Source organism: Crocuta crocuta, unplaced genomic scaffold (genome assembly GCF_008692635.1).
Source record: "Crocuta crocuta isolate KB4526 unplaced genomic scaffold, BGI_CrCroc_1.0 scaffold130, whole genome shotgun sequence".
NCBI lineage: Eukaryota > Metazoa > Chordata > Mammalia > Carnivora > Hyaenidae > Crocuta > Crocuta crocuta.
This window is the reverse complement of record NW_027527920.1, coordinates 7128237-7151682: the sequence shown is the minus strand read 5'-3', so window position 1 is coordinate 7151682 and position 23446 is coordinate 7128237. Positions and strand designations below refer to the sequence as shown.

The 23446-nt window shown below is 49.2% G+C and overlaps 1 protein-coding gene across 1 annotated transcript in view; it reads left to right on the top strand.

Annotated features, from left to right (window-relative positions):
- Positions 1-14923: 14923 nt before the first annotated feature.
- SMAD3 (SMAD family member 3) overlaps positions 14924-23446 on the top strand; it is a 114962-nt gene continuing 106439 nt past the window's right edge. Inside the window, exon 1 of the mRNA XM_077746750.1 lies at positions 14924-15209. Within this exon, the coding sequence (XP_077602876.1) occupies positions 15004-15209 (206 nt within the window). The 5' untranslated portion in view covers positions 14924-15003. The remainder of the gene's footprint in view (positions 15210-23446) is intronic.

Genomic DNA, 23446 nt, shown 5'->3' with positions numbered 1-23446 from the left:
GGGGCTTGATCCCACAACTCTGGGATCATGGCTTGAGCTGAAATCAAGAGTCAGATGTTCGACCAACTGAGCCAGGTGCCTGCATGGTTAATTCTTTTCGTATGTTGTTTAAGAAATCTTTGCCTTTGTCATGAAGATATTCTGCTATGTTTTTCTCTAGAAGTTTCATTATTTTCATGTACATCTTCATACTCTAACTGCACAGGAGATATCACTAAGCATATATGGTGTTGTTTTGTATATTTTTAGATTTTATACCAATTATATGTAATAACATATTAATAACAATAATAATAACATATCCTGCTCCTTGCTTTTTGAGCTCAGCAGTACATTTGTGAGACGCATCTTGGTTGATACATGTAGCTCCCATTCAGTTTCATGGGAGCAAAGTTAATTACAGAGTATACATATAATGCCATTTGTTTACCCTTCCTCTTGTTGACGGACATTGAGGTTGTTTCGAGTGTTCATTATCACTAACAGCGCTTCATGAATATGTATCCAGGTGCTTCCTCATGCGAGAGCATCTGTATGTGTACACCTCACCGACAGGGCTGTGGTGGGAGAGCCATAGAGGCTCACTCAGCACGCAGAGTAGGGGCCTCCGGGCTGCTGAGGAGAAGGACTGGGGGAAAGAGACGGATGGGTGGGTGGTATGGGGGTGCGGGCTAGCCCTGGCTCCGGGCCTCGACTCATTTCAGCCAGAGCAGATCTGCTTTCCGGCATTATGACATGGGGTTTTGTTGAACTCTTCAATGGAAAACTGGATTCTGCTGCTTAATAAAGTTTAAGAACAAGGAACTGAGTCAGGGAATCGTTCACAAAGTGTTCCAGGTACGCTCAGGCTGTGTCACCCGGGCGAAGGTGAGGACTTCCCCCTCCAGCCCAAGCCAGTCTGGTCTTCGCCCCGCTGTGCATGCTTCATTCACTCCGTACGTGCAAGTGCCGTTTTCTTTTCTCCAGCTGGACTCTTCACTACTGGGTCCCCAGTCTCCAGCTCCATAAGCATTTGTTGATGGATTGACTGACAACCTATTAAATAACTTGTCACCATTCTACAGCTCACAAACCTCTTTCACATCTCTCTTTCTTTACAAACCTGGCATGGCAGAGCCTTGCGGATTATTCGGTGAGGAATGACTGTCCCTACTTCACAGAGGAGAATACAGAGGCTCGGAAAGGTGATGAGACTTGAGGCCACAGGACTGGTAGGTAGCAGATTCGGGACCCAAATCCACTGGCTGGCATGGTGCCCATCCACAGGTGTGTGTGGCCTGAAAATGTGGCTTTAAACCAGACTTTAATTAATTACTAACTAACCTGTGCATTGCCCTCTGCTGTTTACATGGTACTTTCCCTTACACGGTCTCTTCATCTCCTCAACCGTTCTGTGGGGCTGATGCTTTATTATTACCCCCTCAACCTACCCTTTTCAAAGAGGGGGAAACTCAGGCACAGAGAGTGGGGGTGTCTTACCCAGGGCCACACAATTGCAGAGTAACTGAGCTGACCCAGTACCCCTGTCTAGTTTTCCTGTCCGCCACTCTCTGCTCCCTCCCTCACCTTTACTCCCTGGGGCAGGACCCAGAGATGTCTAGGGGCAGGTGGGCTCTTCCGGGGCCCTCCAAGGCCAACCCCAACAGTTAGGACTGTTCAGTTCTAACACAGAAAAAGTGCCACCCATTCTTGTGTGCTGCTCTCAACCCAGGAAAGAGGGTTGGCTCTGCAGGGCTGAGCAGCCCCTCCCATGAGGCCTGGGGTTGTTTTTCTTATCTAAATAAACTCTGCACAAACATGGCCACATTACTCATGAGTAAGTTATTTGCCATAGCATAGCCCAGAGACGGGGAAATTTGTTCACACTGGAGCCATGTCTTAACCTGGTGAAACGAATGGGAAAGTGGAATTTTAGACCCGGGTCACAGAAATCCCAAACCTATTTTTCTTGGCACCCGATCCTTCATCTCAGACCTCGGAGGGAGCACTTTGGAGGACAGGGAGAACCCACCGGTGCCTGTGGAGGAGGGGGAGTGAGCTGCAAGGCCCGGGCCTTCCTCATCCACGGCCCCCATCTTTCCCCACTGGCCCTTCGAGGGAAAAGGAGGACACGCCCATGGAGGAGGGGAGCTCTGCTTTAGTCTCCAGCCTTTCGTAAAACCAGTGCTGGAATCAACCCCTGACTCTCTTCCCCACATTTATCTAGATTTGTTCAACTTCTGGAGTTGGACCTTTCGTAGGAAGGCCCTGGGGTCAGGGGAGGGGTTTAAGGAGCTGTTATGTAAATGAGCATAAGAGGCCATCATCACGTTTGAGGAGGCACGTAGTCAGATGGGTGGGGGGAATGCCGAGGTGACTTATCGGCCCACCACCATGTAGCTTTGCAAAGGCGTTCACATCTACTCCCTCGGGTGTGTTTATTACCTCGTTTTATAGGTAAGCGCGTGACTCTCAGGGAAGCTCTTTGATGCTCTCGTCAATCGTAAACCACAGAAAGCAGGGTTTGTGTGTGGAAGGGACCCTCGAATGTAGGATCTCAGGGGAAATCCTGGCAGAGCTGGGAAAGGACCCTTAGTCCTGACTCCTGGATCAGCAGATTCTGGTTTTAGCAGAATGTTTCTTTTTTTTTTTTTTAATTTTTTTTTTAATGCTTTTTATTTATTTCTAGGAGAGAGAGAGACAGCATGAGCAGGGGAGGGTCAGAGAGAGAGGGAGTCACAGACTGAAACAGGCTCCAGGCTCTGAGCTGGCAGTCAGCAAAGAGCCCGACGCGGGGCTCGAACCCACGAACCGCGAGATCATGAACTGAGCGAAAGTCGGACGCTTAACCGACTAAGCCACCCGGGCGCCCCTTTAGCAGAATGTTTCTAGGATGCCACCTGTAGTCCCTGGACATGATGGTGTTGGTCCCAGGGAGCATGGGCACTACATAGGGCTCCGGTCCAGGGCTCTGGAACTGCAGTGCCCGGGGAAGTGTGACGACGGGGATCCCTCGCTCCTCTCGCCGGCTTCAGACCAGCAGAACGGGGCTTAGAGAGACTGTGGTAACTGCACCGTGTGGGCCTCGCCCTGGAGAACTTGTCTGGTCATGTCTGCATTCTCAGAGACACTGCCACTTCGGACGGGGCTGGGATAAGACCCCTGGATGCCCTGGAGAGATCCAGGTTTCTTGTATGGAATTCAAACAAAAACAGCTCTAACTGTTCAGTTCTAACACGGAAAAAGCGCCACCCATCCATGTGTGCGGCACTCAAAATAGATTCCTTCTAGAGATTCTGATTGCAAAATCCTGGATGAATACAAGGATGCTGAAATGTTCTCCTTGGGCTGGGAATGGGTCAGGAAAGGGGAGTGGGTGGCTTTGCCATTGGCCAACGTGTACACGTGCTCTGCCTCCTGGGTCACCCAGTCTGCCAAAGCGGCCTCACGCATCATCGGTGCTCAGCACACATCTTCTAGATTGGAAGGGGTGTGACCGCTTCCCAGAAGAGGACTAGATCCAAGCAGTACTGTGTGGACAGGCTCTGTGCCCGGCAACCTCACTGAGCTCCACTGAGGGTGGAAGGGACAGCAGAAGAAGGACACATTGTTCCCAAAATTAAGATCTGCGTTTGGAGTTTCCTCATCTGGCCAGGTATAGACTGATTCCTCACGCTCACTGACCCTGGTGGACAAGTCTCCCACAGAAAGATCAGCTCCTCCCCCTGGACGAACAGGCTGGAATGCTGAGCCTGGAACCCCCAACTTTACAGAAGATGGGGTTCCACAAAGTGACTGGAGGATCTCCTGATGCGGCCCGAGTAGATGCAGCGTCCGGGTAATACATTGCTCCAAACCACTGGCCTAGATCTGCTTAAAAAATAACAATGGCAAAAATACACTTAGAAGTTGTAAGAAAGTGGGGCTTGAATTTGAAGGGGAGTGTGTACCTGTGTGTGTTTTAGACATTAAGCTAAGGTAACGTGGCCTCCCTTGAAAAATTCAAAGGAGGCGTGGAAGGGAGCAATGAAAACATGAGCCTATGCTGGCTGGGAGCTCAACTCCACCGGGCTAAGCTTCAAGGGTAGAGAGAGTGTGCATTCATTCATTCATTCATCCAAATATTTATTGAGAGACTACTTTGTGCCAGGTGCTGTCCTGGACTCTTGGTGACACATCCATTAATTAAATATGCGAGTTCCCATTCTTTCTGTTCAAGTCAGTGAGAACAAAGCTCTTACTTTTTGGCTCCCAAATTAAACTGCATGCCACCCAAGGGTAGGAAGCCAGCCTGTGCTCTTGTGCTGTTTCTACAAAGTGCCCTGAACAAGTGTGCCCGCAATGGACACTCGGGCAACAGGCCCGGTGTGCTTACAAATGAAAGTGNTCTCTCCTAGAAATAAATAAAAACATTAAAAAAAAAAACTATTAAAAAAAAAAAAAAGAAAGTGGAATCTTGTGCCTTGATGCCCTGGTGGGTGCTGAACTTCCTCTCCTACCTCCTCCTTCCTGGCTTCTCTCTGAGGCCTCCTGGGTGGCCTTGGCAGGATCTGGCCCTGAGAATAGGGTGTGATTAGAGCTGACAAGATCTCGAGGTGTTACTCTCCCGCAGTCATTTGCATCCAGTTAGGGGATTCCCAAAGACTGGAGGAATGTGCCTTTTGTGGAATTTGAAGGTCACAACTAGAAGAGTCTCATAGGCAAACAGGCTTCCACTGGAAAAATGACGGCTCCGAGGCAGAGCTCAGGGAAGGATCCCAGGGCATCAGGGAAGTCAGTAGTCCATTTGCAATGTCTGCTGTAGGGAATGCAGAGGAGTGCATGTGGGTATGGTGCCCACGGCCAGTCCAAACCCTTCACTTCACAGATGAGGACACTGAAGCTGGGGGTGTGACTGGCCCACAGGTAGGGAGTGGGTCCACCCGCAGAGCCACACACTCCAGACGAGTCTGCATTCTGGGGGAGCCAAGCTCCCAGCACATCAACGGAAACGCTGCCCCCACTCACAGCCCTCGTCTTCCTCTGTGAGTGAGGTCAGGCCCGATCCACAGCTCTCAGCCGATGCATCTGCTCCTATGTCTCTTTTGGCCTCTGCCATTTCCTGGCAATTATCTGAGGCTGGTAAAATGCAGTGCGACCAAAGCTGAATCGGTACCAGCAATAGCAGGGCTGTGGTGCACGTTGCTTGGAGTTTAGCAGTCGACACCTCAAGCTCATCTTCACGTAAACCCCTGCAGGCATATCCTGCAGAAGAGGCTTTCTGATGTCCCCTGACCCACTGGCTGGATGAGCATGGGGCTGAGAGCCTGCAGTGTAAGTCAGGAAGCCACGTTTTCGTTATGAGACCATAAACATATCACTTACTGTTTCTAGGCCTCAGTTTTCTTTTCTTTTCTTTTTTTTTTAAATTTTAATGTTTTTATTTATATTTGAAAGAGAGAAAGAGAGAGAAACAGAGCTTGATTAGGGGTCTGAAGCAGGTTCCAGGCTCTGAGCTGTCAACACAGAGCCCAATGCGGGGGTCGATCTCACAAACTGTGAGATCATGACCTGAGCTGAAGTCGGACGCTTAATTGACAGAGCCATTCAGGCGCCCCAGGGCCTCAGTTTTCTAACTATTAATTAACCCCTTCACCCCAGGCAGAGGTGCTGAGGGTGGAAAAACAAGACAAGACCCCTTGACCTTAAGGGGTTTAATAGCTAGGGTAATGGATCAGTTAAATTTAAATCGGTTATTCAACTGGACTCATGGGTTCTAGATATTAGCATGGAGGCCCAAACAGGGTCGACTGGGGCTTAGTTCTACCCTGGGAGGCAGAAAAGTGAAGACTTCACAAAAGGCTTGAGCCTAATCTCGGATGAGGAGGAGGTGCTCACCCAGCTGGAGAGGTGAGACGTGGAGACAGCAGGAATGGAAAGGACTCTGAAGGCATGAGCAAAGGCACAGTGGCATGAAAGAATCGGGAATATCTGTGATTCCTGGAGAGAAGATGTGCTGTGGGGCACGGTGCCCAGGATAAAGCAGAGATGGGCTGGGTCACATCACTCAGTGCCCTGAGTCAAGGATGAGGGACTCTTCTCTAGACACGTGTTCTCCAACAGGGTAGCCAGCCGCTGGCCACATGTGACTATTGAGCACTTGAAATTGGGCGAGTCCCAATTGGATGTTAAGTGTAAAACACGTAAAGTGTAAAGCAGATTTCATAGACTATACACAAAAGAACATAAAACAGGGGCGCCTAGGTGGCTCAGTCAGTTAAGCATCTGACTTCGGCTCAGGTCATGATCTCATGGTTTGTAGATTTGAGCCCCGTATTGGGCTCTGTGCTGACAGCTAGCTCAGAGCCTGGAGCCTGCTTTGGATTCTGTGTCTCCCTCTCTCTCTGACCCTCCCCTGCTCACGCTGTCTCTATCTCTCTCTCAGAAAGAAATTAAAAACATGAAAAAAAAATTTTAAAAGAACATAAAACAGAGTTTTTTATTGATTACATGTTGAAATGATAATATACTGGATATGTTAGATTAAATAAAATACATTATCAAACAACTTGTTCCTTTTTTTTTTTTTTTTTAGCACAGCCTGGGGAAAATGTAAAATTACTTGTCATTCTCCTATATTTCAGTGGACAGCACTGCTGCAGACAATAGCAAGTCACTAAAAGCCTCTTTTAGGAGCAGCAAGATGCAGGTTAGATTTGTGCTCTAGAACGCTCACTCTGGCAGCAGGTGGAGAATCGAGGCAACGGGAAGATGACCGTGATCATCGGAGGCGAGCAGTGACAGGTNCTAAGCGAAAGTCGGACGCTTAACCGACTAAGCCACCCAGGCGCCCCAACGAGAGCTGTTTCTTTCAGCAGAGACCCTTTCTCATTTGTAATTTCAGAAGAAACCACCACCAACAAAAAAGTCACGGTCGAAACGAAGCGTGGTCCCCTTGAGTGGAGCGGTTGATGCTGAGGGAGACAGTAAGAAAAGAATGTGTTCAGGAGAGACCTCACTTCATAAAGCTGATGTTGTGAGCGTGAGCCAGTACAGTAGCTTTTCAGGGGCCCTTTGGTAATGGCATCAAAAGTGGTAATTCTCCTTCTAGGCACTTACTCTATAGGTAAATAGGGATGTACACAATGCACGTGTCCCAAAATGTTTCAAGCCACACTGTCCTTAAAACTAAATACAATTGGGAGCAACCTAGATAGCCAATCATGGGAAACCAGGGTAACAAATTTCAATAGATCTGTGTGACAAAATCCTCCATAGTCACTCAAAAGAAAGCAGTCAGAGTATATTTATTGACGTAGAAAGATGTTCGCAATATATTCAATGAAAAAGCAGGTGACTGTGGTATGGTTATTTTTAATTTTTTTAATGTTGATTTTTGAGAGAGAGACAGAGAGAGAGAGTGGGGGAGGGGCAGAGACAGGGAGACATAGAATCTGAAGCCGGCTCCAGGCTCTGAGCTGTCAGCACAGAGCCCAACGCGGGGCTCACACACACAAACTGCGAGATCATGACCTGAGCCGAAGTCAGATGCTTAACCGACTGAGCCACCCAGGTGCCCCTGGAATGGTTATTTTTAGTGAGTGGTTGTGGTGTGTCTTCACCGTGGTTAAGGCCAAAGGCACGCCACTACCTAGCAGGGTGCCCGGATTGTCTAAGTGAGGCCATTCACTGACACCACCTCACCCTGCCTCAGTGTCCTCTTCTGGGAAGGGGGTGATACTCCGGGCAGTTAAAACCAAAATGAGTTCATGTCATCCATGTGCAATGTTTAGAACAGGGCCTAGCACTTATGTAAGGCCCCAGTGTGTGTTAGCCTTTATTGCTATTTTTAAAAGCATCTTTATGGAGCTAAAACTCGCATATCACACCATGCACCCATTTCAAAATGAACAATTCACTGGTGTTTAGTATATTCCAAGAGTTGTGCGGCCATCACCTCTGTGGATTTTAGAGCACTTTCATTACCCTAGAAGGAAACTCTGCGCCCCTCCCCCACGCCCGCCCCCTGGCAGCCAGTAATCCACTTTCTGTCTCTGCAGATTGGCCTATTCTGGGCATTTCACAGAAAGAGAATCATACAACATGCGGTCTTTTGCAGCTTGTTCTTTCCCTTAGCATTATGTTTTCAAAGTCATCATGCCATAGCGTGGATCAGTAAGTACCTCCCTGCTTTCTTTTATTTCTTTTTTATTTTTTTATGTTTATTTATTTTGGAGAGAGAGACAGAGCATGAGCAAGGGAGGGGCAGACAGAGAGGGAGACACAGAATTGGAAGCAGGCTCCAGGCTCTGAGATGTCAGCACAGAGCCCGACGCAGGGTTCGAACCCACAAACCGTGAGATCATGACCTGAGCCAAAGTTGGAGGCTTAACCTACTGAGCCACCCAGGCGCCCCTCACTGCATTTTTTTTTTTTTTAAATTGCAGACAGCCTTTATTACTGATGTCATAAAATTTGAAATATTTCCCTGCAATGAAACCATTTTGTTTTTATAACAAAGCACACAACCCAAATTCATCTAGCCCTCCTTGCGGTTAGGTTGAATGTCTTGGGAGAGGGACAGCTTTTCCTTATTTCCGTTAAGTTCTGTTTCATTCCTTCAAAGTCTGAGTCAACCACAGGATGTTTGTTTGCAGATGCTGAGTTGTATATAAGATGCAGAGTGTCCTAGGTGTGTGTGTGATTTTGAGTAAGGAGCCTGCGTCTCCTCTCACATACCCAGAGCCTGACTACACGGAAGCACTGACAGGGCCCCTGGACCATGAGCAGCCGCCCCAGACCTGACAGGGATTCCGAAGACCCACCCACCTCCTGGTTCCTTTCCACTTTCCAGAACGAACAGTCCTCACACTGCAGACACCAGTCTCCACTTTCATCCTACACACCGTTGTCTTTCTCTCCTTTAAATCTTTTTAAGGGGCGCCTGGGTGGCTCAGTGGGTTAAGCATCTGACTTCGGCTCAGGTCATGATCTCACAGTTGGTGAGTGGGTGTGAGCTCTGAGTCGGGCTCTGTGCTGACAGCTCAGAGCCTGGAGCCTGCTTCTTATTCTGTGTCTCCCTCTCTCTCTGCCCCTCCCCCACGTTCACTCTGTCTCTGTCTCGCTCAAAAATAAATAAACATTTAAAAAATAAAAATCAAAATAGCGTGCCAATATATTAGGAATAATTTAAAGGGATACAATCTCATAGCCTTTGTAGAACTACATTTCATTTCGGCACACCGCTCTTTGTGGCTCTCTGTATGTGTGCGTGCTTTTAAAAATAATTGTAATTGTAATGAGCCAACGATTTTCCAACTACCGTTTTTTAGGTTCACATTGTAAACTGAACCCTGGACTGGGGGAGAGACTGGGCCTGAGCCAAGGCTGTCTTTGTGACTCTTATTATCCCAGAAAATAAGAAAGGGCAAACACAGCGAGCAACCTCTACAAACATACAGAGATGCATGAAGCAAACACAAAAACACATGGGCCCAGGAAGAAAAGTCACAAAATGTATACCTGTGTCACTTACACGTGTCAGGCTGGACTCTGTGAAATAATGTGATTCAAACAAGATAGATCTCAGAGGCATGGGCAGGCATGGACATCACTCACACACACGCGCGCGCGCACACACACACACGTGCCTATTGGGATTCTCTCCTAACCCCCAACTCCTACAAGTTCTGAATGCTGGGAAGGAACTCTTGCAGAACTCAAAATAGCTCGGTGAACCCTGCCACGGGCTCCTACCACCTGCTGGCAGATCCTTCCTCTCCCCACCCCCTCTCTTGTAGTCCTGGCCCCACACCTCAGTGTGCACACAGCTGCAGGTGGCTGCACCTCACCCTAAGTCCAATGTCTTGTCCACATAGCTCCCCAAGTCAGACCTGGTCCTTCTTAGTACCTTCCTTAGCGCCTACGCTGAGCTCCTCTCCCAGGAACTTTCTGCCATCCACACCAGGAAGTCGGCTGGGGGCTCCGGGGACAGAGGAGTCCATGCTCGGCTGGCAGTCTACGGTTAGCTGTCCACTTTGGGCAACTGCAGCTGAATTCCCTGGGTTTCTGTGGTCCCTGCTTTAGGAAGTGGCCAGAGTGACAACCATCTTGTGGCAACGGTGAGAACTTCAAACAAGACCCTATCCCTGAGGTCCGGGGCCCAGAGTCTGGCAAAGAGCAGACCCACAAATGGTGTTAGTCCCCCGACCCTTCGTTCCTTAAGCTCTCAGATGGAGCAAAACCGGAGTCTGTGTGTTCCTACGGGGTTGCCATGAGGTGGGAGATTTTAATTTTTATTTTTGTGTGTGTTTATTTATTTTTGAGAGAGAGACAGAGCACAAGCAGGGGAGGGACGGAGAGAGAGGGAGACACAGAATCTGACGCAGGCTCTAAGCTTTCAGCTGTCAGCACAGAGCCGGATGTGGGGCTCAAACCCACGAACTGTGAGATCATGACCTGAGTGGCATTCCAACACTTAACCGACAGCCACCCGGGTACCCCGAGGCGGGACATTTTAAATATTTTTGGCTGGGTTCTCCCAATGTGAGATATGATCGTTAGGCTGGAAGGTTCTGGAAACCAAAGACTCTATCTTATGAGCAGACCAGAGAACAATGAATTAGTATATTGACTATCATGTATTGAGCACTGTACTACTTCAGCTCTGGAACAGAGGGTGACATTAACAACACTCTTTACCCTGTAATTCATCACAACAAATGCATGAATTCATTAATTGATTTTCCCCTTTAGCCTCATCACCTGTTCCCATACGCCCATCCTCGAAATGTTTCCCTGGGTATGTATTTTATTGTGGTAAAATGTACATAACTAAATATTACCATGTTAGCTATTTTCAAGTCCACAGTGTTGTGGCCTTAAGCAGATTCGCATTATTGTATGGCCATCACCACCATCTACCCTTTTCAGAACCTTTCACCTCCCCCATCTGATACTCTGTACCCATTATACACCAGCCCCCGCTTCTTCCTTCCCTTAGCTCCTGGCAACCATCATTCTTTCTATCTCTATGAATTTGACTATTTCATGTACTTTGTATAAATGGAATCAGACGGTATTTGTCCTTTGGTGATTCACTTATTTCATTTATCACAGTGTCTTGAAGATTCATCCACATGGTAGCAAGGGACAGGATTTCCTTCCTTGTTCAGGCTGAATAATAGTCTGTTGAATGTATATGCCATGTTTCGTTTATCTGTTTCCGTATTAGTAGATACTAGAATTGCTTCTACCTTTTGGCCCTCGTGAATAACTCTGCTATAAATTGGGTGTACAAATATCTGTTTGAGTCCCTGATTTTGCTTCTTTTGAGTACAAACCCAGAAGCGAAATTGCTTGATCAAGTGGGAATTCTTTGTTTAATTACTTTAAGGAACCACCATACCATTTACCACAGTTGCTGCCTCATTCTACCTTCCCATCAGCCATGCACAAAGGCTCCAATCTCTCCACATCTTCTTCGGCACTTGTTATTGTGTGTGTGTGTGTTAAAATAATACCCATCCTAATGAGTGTGAAGTGTTTCAATGTACATCTTTTTGTTTAAGACACCTTTCAAAATATACACAGTTGTTTTGTGCATATGTAATCTTTTACATAAGTAGCATTATGTTACTTATTTCATCCTCTGTGTTACTATTTTCACTTGGAACTGTTTTTAAGATTCCTCTGTGGGCTTTGTGTACACAGAACTTACACTTTCTAACTTTTGCATAGTATGCTGTGGTAAGCATCAACCCTATCCATGTATATTGGGAACATACTCTGTGCCTGTGGCAATCTCTGCATGTGAGTTATTTGATCCCTTACAGCAGCCCTAAGCGGTGGGTATGATTATTCTTTCCATCATATGGATGAGGAAACTGACATACAATAGTTAAGGGACTTGCCCACTGTCACAGAGCTAGAAGTGGTAGAGCTCGAAGTTAACCCTAGCACTGTCTGGCACCATGGGAGATCTTACACGTGTAAGGTGCCGCCTGTGGCTACAGACAGAGGCTCTCTCAGGTGAGGGCAGTCCGATGAGAGTTCTAGGCCTGCCTAGATCCTGACTCATGTCCATACTGCCAATCACCTCCCTTCACCACATGTCACTTTATGTCTGTGCAAAATGAAGACAGAACAATGTTAAAGCTCTCTCTAGACTTACCACTTGTTGATTAAATACCCTTTAGTTAATGGAAAAATAATCAGAATTGAAGCCATGTGGTTGTTTCTTTCCAGGGTTTCACCTGGGAGCCACTCCAAATACATGAAAACCCTTTGGCAAGTCCGTTTGCGAGGCCATTCCTGATGGGACTGACTATTCCCAGGGAAACAGAGTCGCTGCCTCCGGCCCCATCCCACCTCTCTTGAACTTTGAACTTACGGTGATGAAAAATTAACTGGGCTAATGTTTCCCTTCCAAGGACAACCTCTGCAAAAGCTGGCCTGGCGGGGCCCCAGGAGACCAGGCGCCAGAACAGAGTTCCTATCCATCCGGAGCCGCCCACCCATTCACCGCCCAAAGTCAAAGGAGCATGCGGGGTCCGCTTCCCACTGGGAAACATCTATTCCTCAGCCCTCCTCACTGCTCGGTTGAAACTGGGCTTAGCCCCTCTGTTCTTCTTATGGAGAGACTAAGCCCAGAGGAGAGAGGACTAGCTCCAGAAACGGCACTTGCTGGACTCACACGTGGGTCCAGCACTGCTTTCCTGCACGCACAGCTGTCCCTGTCACACGGATGACGGCATGCAGAGGAAGTGCATGAAAGCATGGTTCAGCCACACTAACTAGCTGCTGACTAGTTATTTCCTCCCCTCAGGAAAATGGGAGGACTTCAAGAGGAGCTCTTCCCATGCCGTGATGTTAGAGGGTTCTAGATGTTGGGCACCCACCACGCCCTTCCACTACATTTACTTCTCCGATCTCTTTGGCCCCTCACCTCCATGGTGCACATCGCCTCCCTCCACCAGACGTGGCTTCTGCTTGTGCAGAACGAGAGGCTTGCATTGCAGGCGAGCACTTTTAACACACTTTCTGGATTCACCACGCTTGCACAATAACAGCTGTTTGCTCCATTCTTACAGCTGAGAGAAGAGGTGCTCGGTGACGTGAAGGGAGGGAGGGAGCCAAGATGAAGTCAGGTCAAGTCACTGATGGACCTGGAGGTCCTCTTAACTGAATCTGGCTCTCAACAGTCCCCCCTGCATGATGTGATGTTCAGGTTAAGATGAATGTTGTAGGAGGAGATGGTGGCGGCTGGGGCCCTTTCTCCCAGGCACGCAATTCCATGCCTTGGTGCGTCTCTAGGCTGTAAGCTCCCCGAGGATAGGGGCCTTTTGCTTCCTTTTTCAGGCTGCCCAGAAACGAAGAGGAGGGCTGTCACACAGAGGTATTCCATAGACGTGTGTCTCTCGACGGAACTGTCCTTGCTTAAGAGCGCACCACCCTGAAGGGCACCAGCAGCGGGCCTCAAAATGTGGTTCCCATCCCTTCACGGCACTTGACCGTTTGCAAAGCTTTTCACATTAGATTCGATCCCCACAGCTGCCGCAGGAGGTCCAAAGGAAAGCCGCTTGGAGCCCTATTGAATAGGTGAGCAAACATTCCTTGCCCCGCCACAATGGGGCACCTGCGTAAAGAACTTCTGTTTTGCAAGGAGCTTTATCAGTGATGTCATCTTTGCCTTCCAGGACTCTGCAAGGCAGTTAGCTGAATGCAAAGGCAAGAATGTGGACTTGGGCCTCACAGAGCATGGGGTTCAAATTCCAGCTGTGCCGCCTGGCATCCTGAGTAAGTACTGTAAACGTGTGTGTGTCTCAGGTGCCCTATCCGAACCGGGGAGGCACCGGGATGGCCGCCTCGAGGGCCATCATGAGGATTAATTCAGAGGGCAGCATTTGCATCACCTGGCGTGGAGAAGGCCATCAATAAATGTTGATTGCTCTTTCCTTTGCTTTCTTTGAGGAGGGCTGGGGGGGAAGGGAGTGCAACCGAACACTACAGTGGCTGCAGGTTACGCGAGGACTAAGTGGGAAAGGGAAAGCCACAACTGGGGTTCAGGGGTTCTCAGCGCCCAGCAGCAGGGGAGCTAGGAGGCGAGTGTGAAGAGCACAGCCCTCCGCAGCAGCAGCTGACAGGCCCGTGGGAGGCGATTCTTCTGATTCTTCTTCAACGGCAGGGCCCCCTGCGGCGTCTGGGCTGATTTTGTGGATTGGGCCACACCTCACAGGGCTTTGTAACTCCCCACCCGCTAGCGGATAAGGTCTTTCTCACCAGGGGGGTTTCCTGCTGTTAAAAACAAACAAAGACCTTAGACACCGGGCTGGAGTTCTGGCAGGGGAGGGGCAGCAGCATAAACACCCCGAGGGTCGCGGTAACTCCAGAAAGCAGCTGCTGCTGGTGGGGGCCGGCGTCGCGCTTAGAAGCCCCTGAATCCTGCCGGTGGGGAGAAAAGCCCCGGGCTCCCCAGGATCCCGGTGTTTCTTTGCCTCCCACCAAGCCTGAGTATGAATACAGAAACCTCCCGAGTACTCCCCCCCTTTTTGCGAGTTCACAGCTTTGGAAACAAAGCTCTGTCCTGGTTTGTTTTGGGGGCGTCGAATTTCGGTGTTTTTGTGCCATGAGATCGCAACCACGCAATAACGTAATCCCCCCTCCCCCAAGATAAATTCTAAAGCGCCCCCATTCATTCCTTCCTGAACTCAACAGATGTCTTTGAGGCCCATTTTCTGCCCGGGACTTGATTCACAAGGCCCAAGGGACCTCTGGCTCTGGCTCTTATCCAGGGAGTCTCTGNTCGGCCGAGCGAGCGAGCGAGCGAGCGAGCCGGGAAGGAGGAGGGGAGCGGGGAGGCGAGGCTGCCGAGGCGGAGGGATCTGCGCATCAAAGCGAGCGAGGCGAGCAAAGTTTGGCTGGGGGTTGGACTTTCCTTCCTGGAGGCGGCACCCAAACAGCNGAGTTCCCCTCTGCGCCTCCGGAGCCCCGCCGCGCCCAGCCCCGCCGGGGGCGCCCCTCGCCGCCCGCGCGCCCTCCCCAGCCATGTCGTCCATCCTGCCCTTCACCCCCCCGATCGTGAAGCGCCTGCTGGGCTGGAAGAAGGGCGAGCAGAACGGGCAGGAGGAGAAGTGGTGCGAGAAGGCGGTCAAGAGTTTGGTCAAGAAGCTCAAGAAGACTGGGCAGCTGGACGAACTGGAGAAGGCCATCACCACGCAGAACGTCAACACCAAGTGCATCACCATCCCCAGGTGGGGGGGCCCCAGCGACCCGGGGGGCGCGCCTGCCCAGCCCCCTGACGCGGCGGGGCCGGGTGGGGTTGGAGCGGGAGGGCGTGTGTGTGTGTGTGTGGGTGGGTGTGTGTGTGTAAGGGGGGCAGTGGGGAGCGCGGTCACGAAAGGGATGGAGGGGACCCCCAAAAACCTTCTCTGGATTTGCAAAGATTCAGAGCCCCAGGCTCCCGCCGGGCACTCTCACTTCCAGTCGCTTTTCGCCTCGGGGAAAAGGGGTTGCTGCGGGAATTGGCCGCCCCCCACTCCGGGGAGCCTCGGGCTAGAAGTTGAGGCCCGCTTTGTTCAGCTCTGCGGGCCGGAGCCCCTCCTCCGCCGCCGCCGCCTCCCGCCCCCGCGGCCCGCGCTCGTGGAGGTGGTGGTGTCTCCCTTTCTTTCCTTCAGTCCTGTCCCCCCACTTCTTTCCTCCACAACAGGAATGCAGTCCGTACAGCTGGGGCTGTGGGTGAGGAGCGGGAGCCTCGTGATTGACAGATTCCTTCTTCGTTCTCTCTTTGCCTTCGGGATTAGCATTTTTATCGAGTATTTTTAGACTCGGTTGTGCCAGTCTCCCGCCCCCCTCTGCACACACGCACTTGCGTTGCAGCGCAGGGCTTTCAAATAAGAGACAAGTGGCAGAGGTTAGGGTCCTCTCTCCTCCCCTCCCCCAACCATTATTTGCCTTGCTTTCAGCTTGAGATTGCGGGTTGATGTAGGGGAGAGGGAGATTCGAGCTGATCAGATAACTAAACGCACCCCCAAGTGGGCCTCCTCGCAAGGGCCGTCGCATTCCTGCAGAGCCCTCCTTTCCCCAAGCGCTTTGCCATCTGGCCGGACCTCCTTTCTCCGCAGCGCGCTAGCTAGGTCAGGCGAGAGCTCACAGATGGCTGATAGAAGGGGTCAGTGACTTGTCTCCACTCCCCAGGGCCCTCTCTCAGCTTAGCTGCCCCCGGCTGGGAATTCGGGTGTGGGGGGTGGGTCACCTGAGCCGCCTGTCTCTCCCTCCAGGCTCCCTTTAAAGTCTGATTCTGTGCCCAGGGAGTGTGTGTGTGGGGGGGCGGGATGTCCTTGGGGGTCCCAGGCTGCAGAGGAATGAGTAGAGGGTCCCCAGGGCTTGAGCCCCACAGAGATTGTCGTCCTTCCTCCTGGGCCAGAGTGGACTGCGTCCTTGGCCACCTGCTTGGGGCAGCTGTACGAGGCCTGCCAGCCGTGTGAGGCAGGCACAAAGCAACATCTGTGCACAGGAGCCCAGACCGGGCCTCCTCTGGAAATAAATACCACATATGGTGGGAGTGCTGGCTTAAAAAGTAATATATATTTTTTTAACTGGGTGGATCCAGTCAATACAGGGGGAGGGACGGTGGTGTGTCGTCTGGGAAGTGCGCTCTGGGTGTGTGATCGGGCGCCAGAATCGACTTCAGAGGAGGTGGTATGATGGGATGGGATGGGGTCGGGAGCCTCGGGTTCTGGTCCCAGCTCTGGTCTTAATTCTGCTTTATTCCTTCTGTCAGGGTGCAGGGGAGTGGAGGGGGGGGAGTAAGGGGTAGGGTGAATGAGTGTCCCACTTCTCCCATCCAGGGGAGGGGTATGCAAAACCTGCCACCTTACCTGTCTGGATGCATTAAGGAGAAGTGCTTTATGCCTTGAAGCAGAAGAGGGGAAAAAGGCATCCGCCATAAAAGGAGCAGCCGTGTGAAGTATTTTACAGTTTACAAAGCACTTTTCACATGGCTTTAATGAGATCAAGAAAGAAAGAAACTCCTGGAAAATTAGCGAAGGCAGTCAGGCTTCAGGTTTATCTCCTTTTTAAAGTTGAGACAGCTTTGGAGGAGGAAGGGGAAGAGGTTTGGCCCAGTGGACTTGGGACTCTGATCGAATGTGCTTCTTTTCCCATCAGGTGCTGCTCTTTCCTTCAAAGGTTCTGAATACATTCTTTTGCTAAATGCTAGAACACTGTTAGCTTGGGGTGGGGACAGCTGTGGATCTTTGTTGGTGAAGTTGCTAATGGCTAGTGACTAGTTGGGGCAGAATCCTTGCTTCCCCTCGGCTCATCCTCTGGGGAGGCCTAGCTATGGCCTGCCTTTCCCTCTTCCAAAATCCTCCACCGTCTGAGGCACAGAACACTCTGGATGTCTCTGAGAGTATACGCAAACTTGCCCCTGGCTTTCTCCTGACTCTCTTAGGGAAGGGGCATCTTTTACCTGCCTTGTCAAAGGCCCGATACGAAGGTAGACTTTGTTTTTAGTTTTTTCTCAGGGAGACTCAGTTCTTTGGGTAGACTAGACAAAACGGATTTTCATCCCCGGATTCTGTGCCCACAGCCTCTGGGTCACCTTGTCTCCCTTGGCAACAGCTGCCACTGTTTTGGTCGTGGGCAGAAAACTAAAGGCCACGTCTTGGGGGAGGTAGCTGGCCTCCACGTTAGTGATATCAGCATGTCTGCTAAGCCCCAAAGAGTGTGGTGGTGGTTGTCGAATTGTCTGCATTCTCTATACTACCTTTTATAACTAGGGCTTTGGAAAGTTGACCAAGGGAAATGTTTAACCTGGTTATCCCGTGGCGTGTGGGGGTGTGGGCAGTGGGTGCTTAAAGCTACCCCGGGGTTTCAGGGGGCCTCAGTCTAAGGAGATTTGACAAGTGTGTTTTGGCTAAAATATAATCACGGTCAGCAACAGCAACCTTTGGCAATTACAGCCGCGTCCTAGGGTCTTCCAGACTGCGTGCTTGCGGATATTACCGCGGCAGCTCTAACCTGTCTCAGCGATCAGGAGAGCTGGAGTGATCCAGGCTTACTGAAATCAAGAATGTAAAAGAGACCAGTGCCAAGGAAGTGGTAAGAGCTTGATTTAGATACACCAGCAGAGAGGCTATCAGGATACTCTGAGGTCTGGCAGGATGAGCAGAACTGAGACAAGTTGTATAACAGCATCTTGCTTGCCGCCTGCTCGAGTATCTGAGTGGAGCAGTAGGCATCTTTCTGGCCAGATGATAAGAACGGAGTCCTAGCATTTACCACCGAGAGGTAGAGAAGGTGTGTGCGTGTCACGTCAGGAGTAAGGAGCCAGGCACACTGAAGAATGACTGGCTCAGTGGATGTGGGTAACTTGTGCTCTCACCGATGAGGGTTGGTTCAGTTGCTGGGAGTTGGGTCAAGCTGAAGGTCGGGTTTGGGTTTTCTTAGGTCAAAGTACTTTCCTGTGTCAACGTCCAGAGGAAAATGGGGGAATTGAACCAAACACCAGGTCTGACACATTCCCGTCTCCCCTTTCTCTGTGAATCCGTTCTTCTAACGTGGCCTCCTCCTGTTAGCCACCTGGACTTTGCCAGGCTACTCTCATCCTAGGGAGAGAGGAAAAAGATAGTCATCTTTAAGGTTCCTTTCTCAGACGTCTGGGGACAGACCTTTCTTTACCAAGGCTGCAGGAGTGGCTTTTTTTTTTTTTTAAATGTTTTATTTATTTCTAGGAGAGAGAGAGAGAGACAGCGTGAGCAGGGGAGGGTCAGAGAGAGAGGGAGACACAGACCGAAACAGGCTCCAGGCTCTGAGCTGGCAGTCAGCACAGAGCCCGACGCGGGGCCCGAACCCACGAACCGCGAGATCATGACCTAAGCGACAGTCGGACGCTTAACCGACTAAGCCACCCAGGCGCCCCAGGAGTGGCTTTTTAAACACCTTCTTGACCTCCTGTCCACCCTCCCCTCTCGCTGCTTCTCAGGGAACCTTTCTGATATAGTCTGTTGGAAGCAAGCCCACTTCTGGCTGCCAGGGAGGTGGTCCATCCCCTTTCCTTTGTCTTGCTAACCTTGATTAAGGGAGTTCCTTGCAGGGGCTGGGAAGAAGAAGGGCCCACAGACCACGAGTAGCTGGCTCTGGGGGCTGGCTCAGAGCTCTGGCTGAATCTAGGAGTCACTTGATGTTGCCTTGACATTTGGAACCTTGAAACTTGTTGTTTGCACCCAGAAATTTTGTTGTTTGCACCCAGAAATTAACTGTTTGGGCCAATGCATGTTACAGACAGCCCCTGGCTCACAGTTCCTAATCAAATGCTACAGGGTTGGATTTTGTGGATTCATTGATCATGATTGGCCCCCTCCCATGTCTGAGTCAATATTGCAGGCAATGGGAGAGGGTGCGGAGATAAATTTGAGATGGCCCCTGCCTGTAAGCAGCTTCTACTTCAGTAAGCGAGGTGCTCATAAGGCATTATTTGCATGTCTAACTGCAATTTCTTTTTTATTCCCACCCATCGGAAGAAGAAATGAGTTCTAGTATGGAGTGATTTGGGGGTGGGGGTGGGGACTGTACTCTGTGTTTTAAATATTGTTAGAAGTCACCGTCAGAAAACAAAATAATGGCAGCCATCGGATTTCTCCAGAAAGAGCACAGCATTCAACTCCCGGACCTTGCCATTTTACTATCTGGACAAATTTAGGAGTTCATTTTAATGTCTCAGATCCTTCATGTCTCCACCTATAAAATCAGGGTGATATAAGGCCTGCAGGAATGTTTTGTTAAACCAGGGAGTTTGACAGATCTAAGTATTATGTTTTAGCCTCCTGTGTCTATCATTCATTCATTCATTACTAAATTATTCACTCATGTATTAAACACCTTCTACAATGAGCAAGGCAGGACACAAGTTCTGAAGGAGCTCCCTGTCTAGACTGGGAGATAGACTTGGCCAAAGATACAGGAAATGGGCCGCAGCCTGGAGATGTACGAAGCTCCCAGAGACATGGGGACAGACCGTTAATTCTGTGGGAGGAGGAGAGGAGAGGAGGGGGAGGGCTCAGTGCGAGGTGGAAAATCAAAGTGAGGGCAGGAGTTATTCTCCAAAGGAAGTTTCAGAACTACAGCGTCATCAGGTACGTGGTGGTACCTGCCTACAAGAATGAGGATATCTTTATCTTCTGCCTTTTGCTAAACAGAGTACTGTTGTCAATATGTTACCTCATAGCGTGCAGCGAAGGGCTAGTGACCTGTGTGCAGTATTTATTCCACTGTGCAGCATTCTCCCTTTGAGGTAAAAAGTAACTTAGTATTGCAAACTGGAAATTCAGGTTTCCTCCGTGCGGAAACCTGCGTGCGAACAGTGACTTTAGACATATTAGCTTAGAATATAACAGAGTGTCAATAAAAACTGGATAACTTGGAGATGGTTGTGGATACTTGGCATTTCAGAATTTTGGTGTGACCATAGAACTCTGTGTCTCTGATTAACACTCGCGGAAATAAATCCTATAAGCCTGAGTTTCTGCGCGGACGGAAGAGCTTTGAATAACATATTTTTAAAAGTGCTTTGCAAGGATGTCCGGTTTTAAATGGCAGTTTAAATAATGGGAAAAAGTCCGCAAATCCAGTAGTCCTTTCGTTCTGATGAGAGATGCCAGCAGCTGGTGAAAATGACAGACTGTGGCTCAAGCTTATCACATCAGGAATCCAATTAAAATGAGTTTTTGCAAAATAAATATTGGTTTAATAATGTAAACTTGTAATTGCTGTATTATTTTAATGGAAATAAAATTAACATGATTTAATGGACTGAGCGACCATTAATTTGCACTTGTTAATTTATTAGGGGATTTTAATGCCACTGAATGCACAATACAGCCATTGTTTTGTGTGAGCTCCTCTATGAAATAAATAGGACCCAGCAGTGTCGGTTTTAAAAACTGAAATCATACTTTAGTCCCACTACCTAATTCTCCCATCTTCCTTATCTACTTACCTCCAGCCTCCTATATGTGCTGTTAAATTCTCTAACGTGGGGTGCAGCTTTCTCAATCAATAAGGCTCATGATGAGTCCTGATTAACTTTTGTCCTTGTCTCCTTTGGTGAATTGACCTATTAAAAAAAAAAACAAAAAAACATATCAACTCCGCTTCCTTCCCCAAATCCACATCTGAGAGTATTAGTGGGCTGGGAAGAGAAACCTCCAGAAAGGTTGCTCCCGAAGGCAGCCTGCTGAGCACGCATGAGGCCGGGTGCTTTACCACATGCAGGCAGGAATGGCTGCAGGGTACTCGCTCCTCCCCAAGGAGGGTGGGGAATCATCCAGTGACCCCAGAGAGCTTCCTGGCCTTGGAGCCTTCCGTCTCCCCACCTTCAGGCACGGTGGCTCCTGGAAACAGTTGGAAATTGCCGTATTCACCCCACCCTGCCGCACTTTGGTTTCTAATTTTACTCTATGCCAAGTTTTAGAACAGAGATTCCCAAGAGGACTTGTCCAGTTCATTTTTTAAAAATATTTTTTATTTATTTCTAGGAGAGAGACAGGGACAGCGTGAGCAGGGGAGGGTCAGAGAGAGAGGGAGATACAGACTCTGAAATTGGCTCCAGGCTCTGAGCTGGCCGTCAGCACAGAACCCGACGCGGGGCTCGAACCCACGAACCGCGAGATCATGACCTAAGCGAAAGTCAGACGCTTAACCGACTAAGCCACCCAGGCGCCCCTGTCCAGTTCATTTTTATGCTTCCCCTCCTTGCGCCTACCTGGAGCCTAACCCTGCTAGAAGGCGGGGAGGAAATCGTGGGTAAGACAGACCCCGTCCCTGCCCCCGTAGAGCTTCTCGTCCATGGGCTGCCAACATGGGTTCTCTGGAGTTGTCGTAATGCTGTATGTGTTCCCACGAGTTGATGTGTAAATACTATTTTCTTGATGCCCGAGAGCCAAATCCCTCAAACTTTACAGTTTATTGAGTCCTGACGAGGGTAATTTGCACGTGCGCATGCATGTGTAACATTATGCTTTGTTTTGATTTAATTAACTATTTTAGAAATAACAAATCCGTAGCACAAGTCACACTATCCGCTGTTGATTATCTGCGGCCTCTGCTGTAAGCAGCGGCCTGCCACCGTGACACACTGCTGCCGAGTGTTTTGACAGAGACACTCCGTTGAAAATGAAAACACAGTAGAAGCCTGTTAATTAAGAAGTTCGGCTGATTCTGGACGAGGCTAAAGTTTGGTCAGCAGGCCTTTCTTCCCCATGAATGCCATCAAAGAAAAATTTGTTATAAGCAAGGTTTTGGGGGTCATTTTGGAGGCAGGAGTCAGCAGACCTGGGTAGGTTTCTAGACTTCACTCCATTTCTGATTAGCTGTGTGACCTGGGGCAAATCGCTGAACATCTCTGGGCCTCAGATGTTCTCACTTGGAAAAGAGGGGAGACAGTAGGCCTTTCTACCTCTAAAGGGCAAGCATTTTAGAAGCTCCCATTTGCATGCATTCAGTTGAACAGTATATCATAGGTCTTAATTATTAGTGTCCTAAGGTTCTATCAATCTAGTGCCAATCAATATACATAAATGAAGGTAATAAAACTATAATCCAGTCTTTAATTTTGGCTACATTACCCTTCTCTCCTCCCTGCCTCCCCCTTACCCTGTGAGTCTAAATCAGTGAAATTTAACTACAAAGGAATATAAAGACAGCTGAATCCTACAATGAAGACATGAAGGCTGTGTGTCTTGAGATGCTCCGAGCAATTTTTCCTCTTTTGTTGCTATTTTTGGCTCTTCTCAGAGCAGGAAGTTTACTTAAACTAATGACCACAGACGCCTAAAAATGGTTAATGTAAGAGGTGGGCATTATAAAGGATACCTGTGGAAAATGTTTGCTCATATGTCAGAGCTTACCCAGGAAGCTTCCTTTATTTATTTTCAAGCATCTATATAAAGAAAGGCTATCCTGGATTTCGAAAGCTTGTGCCTTTTAATCGGTAGCAAGGAGGTTACGCGTTTAAACCCCAGCTAAGAAATGAAAAGTGAGTTTCCCCCAAAACAGTCCTTTTTCTGTATCACGTGGTGCTCCATGGTTCTGTGGGGCAAGTTTTTCCCCTAGTGCTTTGCTGGGGGTTTAGGACTAGACGTACTGCTCTAAGAAACACCGTGTAAGGGTTTACCTTTGAAACCTACAGAGTTATAAATTTGGTTGCTTCCACTGCTAAGTAAGCATTGCATCACCAACTGCCAAGCCAAGTTGTAGCGCGAAGGTGCCACCATTTTTTTTTTCTTTTAGACTGGACTCTTGAAACTAGTGATGCTTTTTGGGTGTGTGTTTTTTAAAGGTCTGTTTTTACACTGTCACAGCTCAAAAATGCCAAAAGGCATTTTTTCCTTCAAAAATCACCTCTGGGCTAAGCCCAAATGTGGAGTAATGGATCCAGAAAGGACTTTTTGAGTAGTTGCAAGTGGCTGAGAGCAGGCACGGATGATGG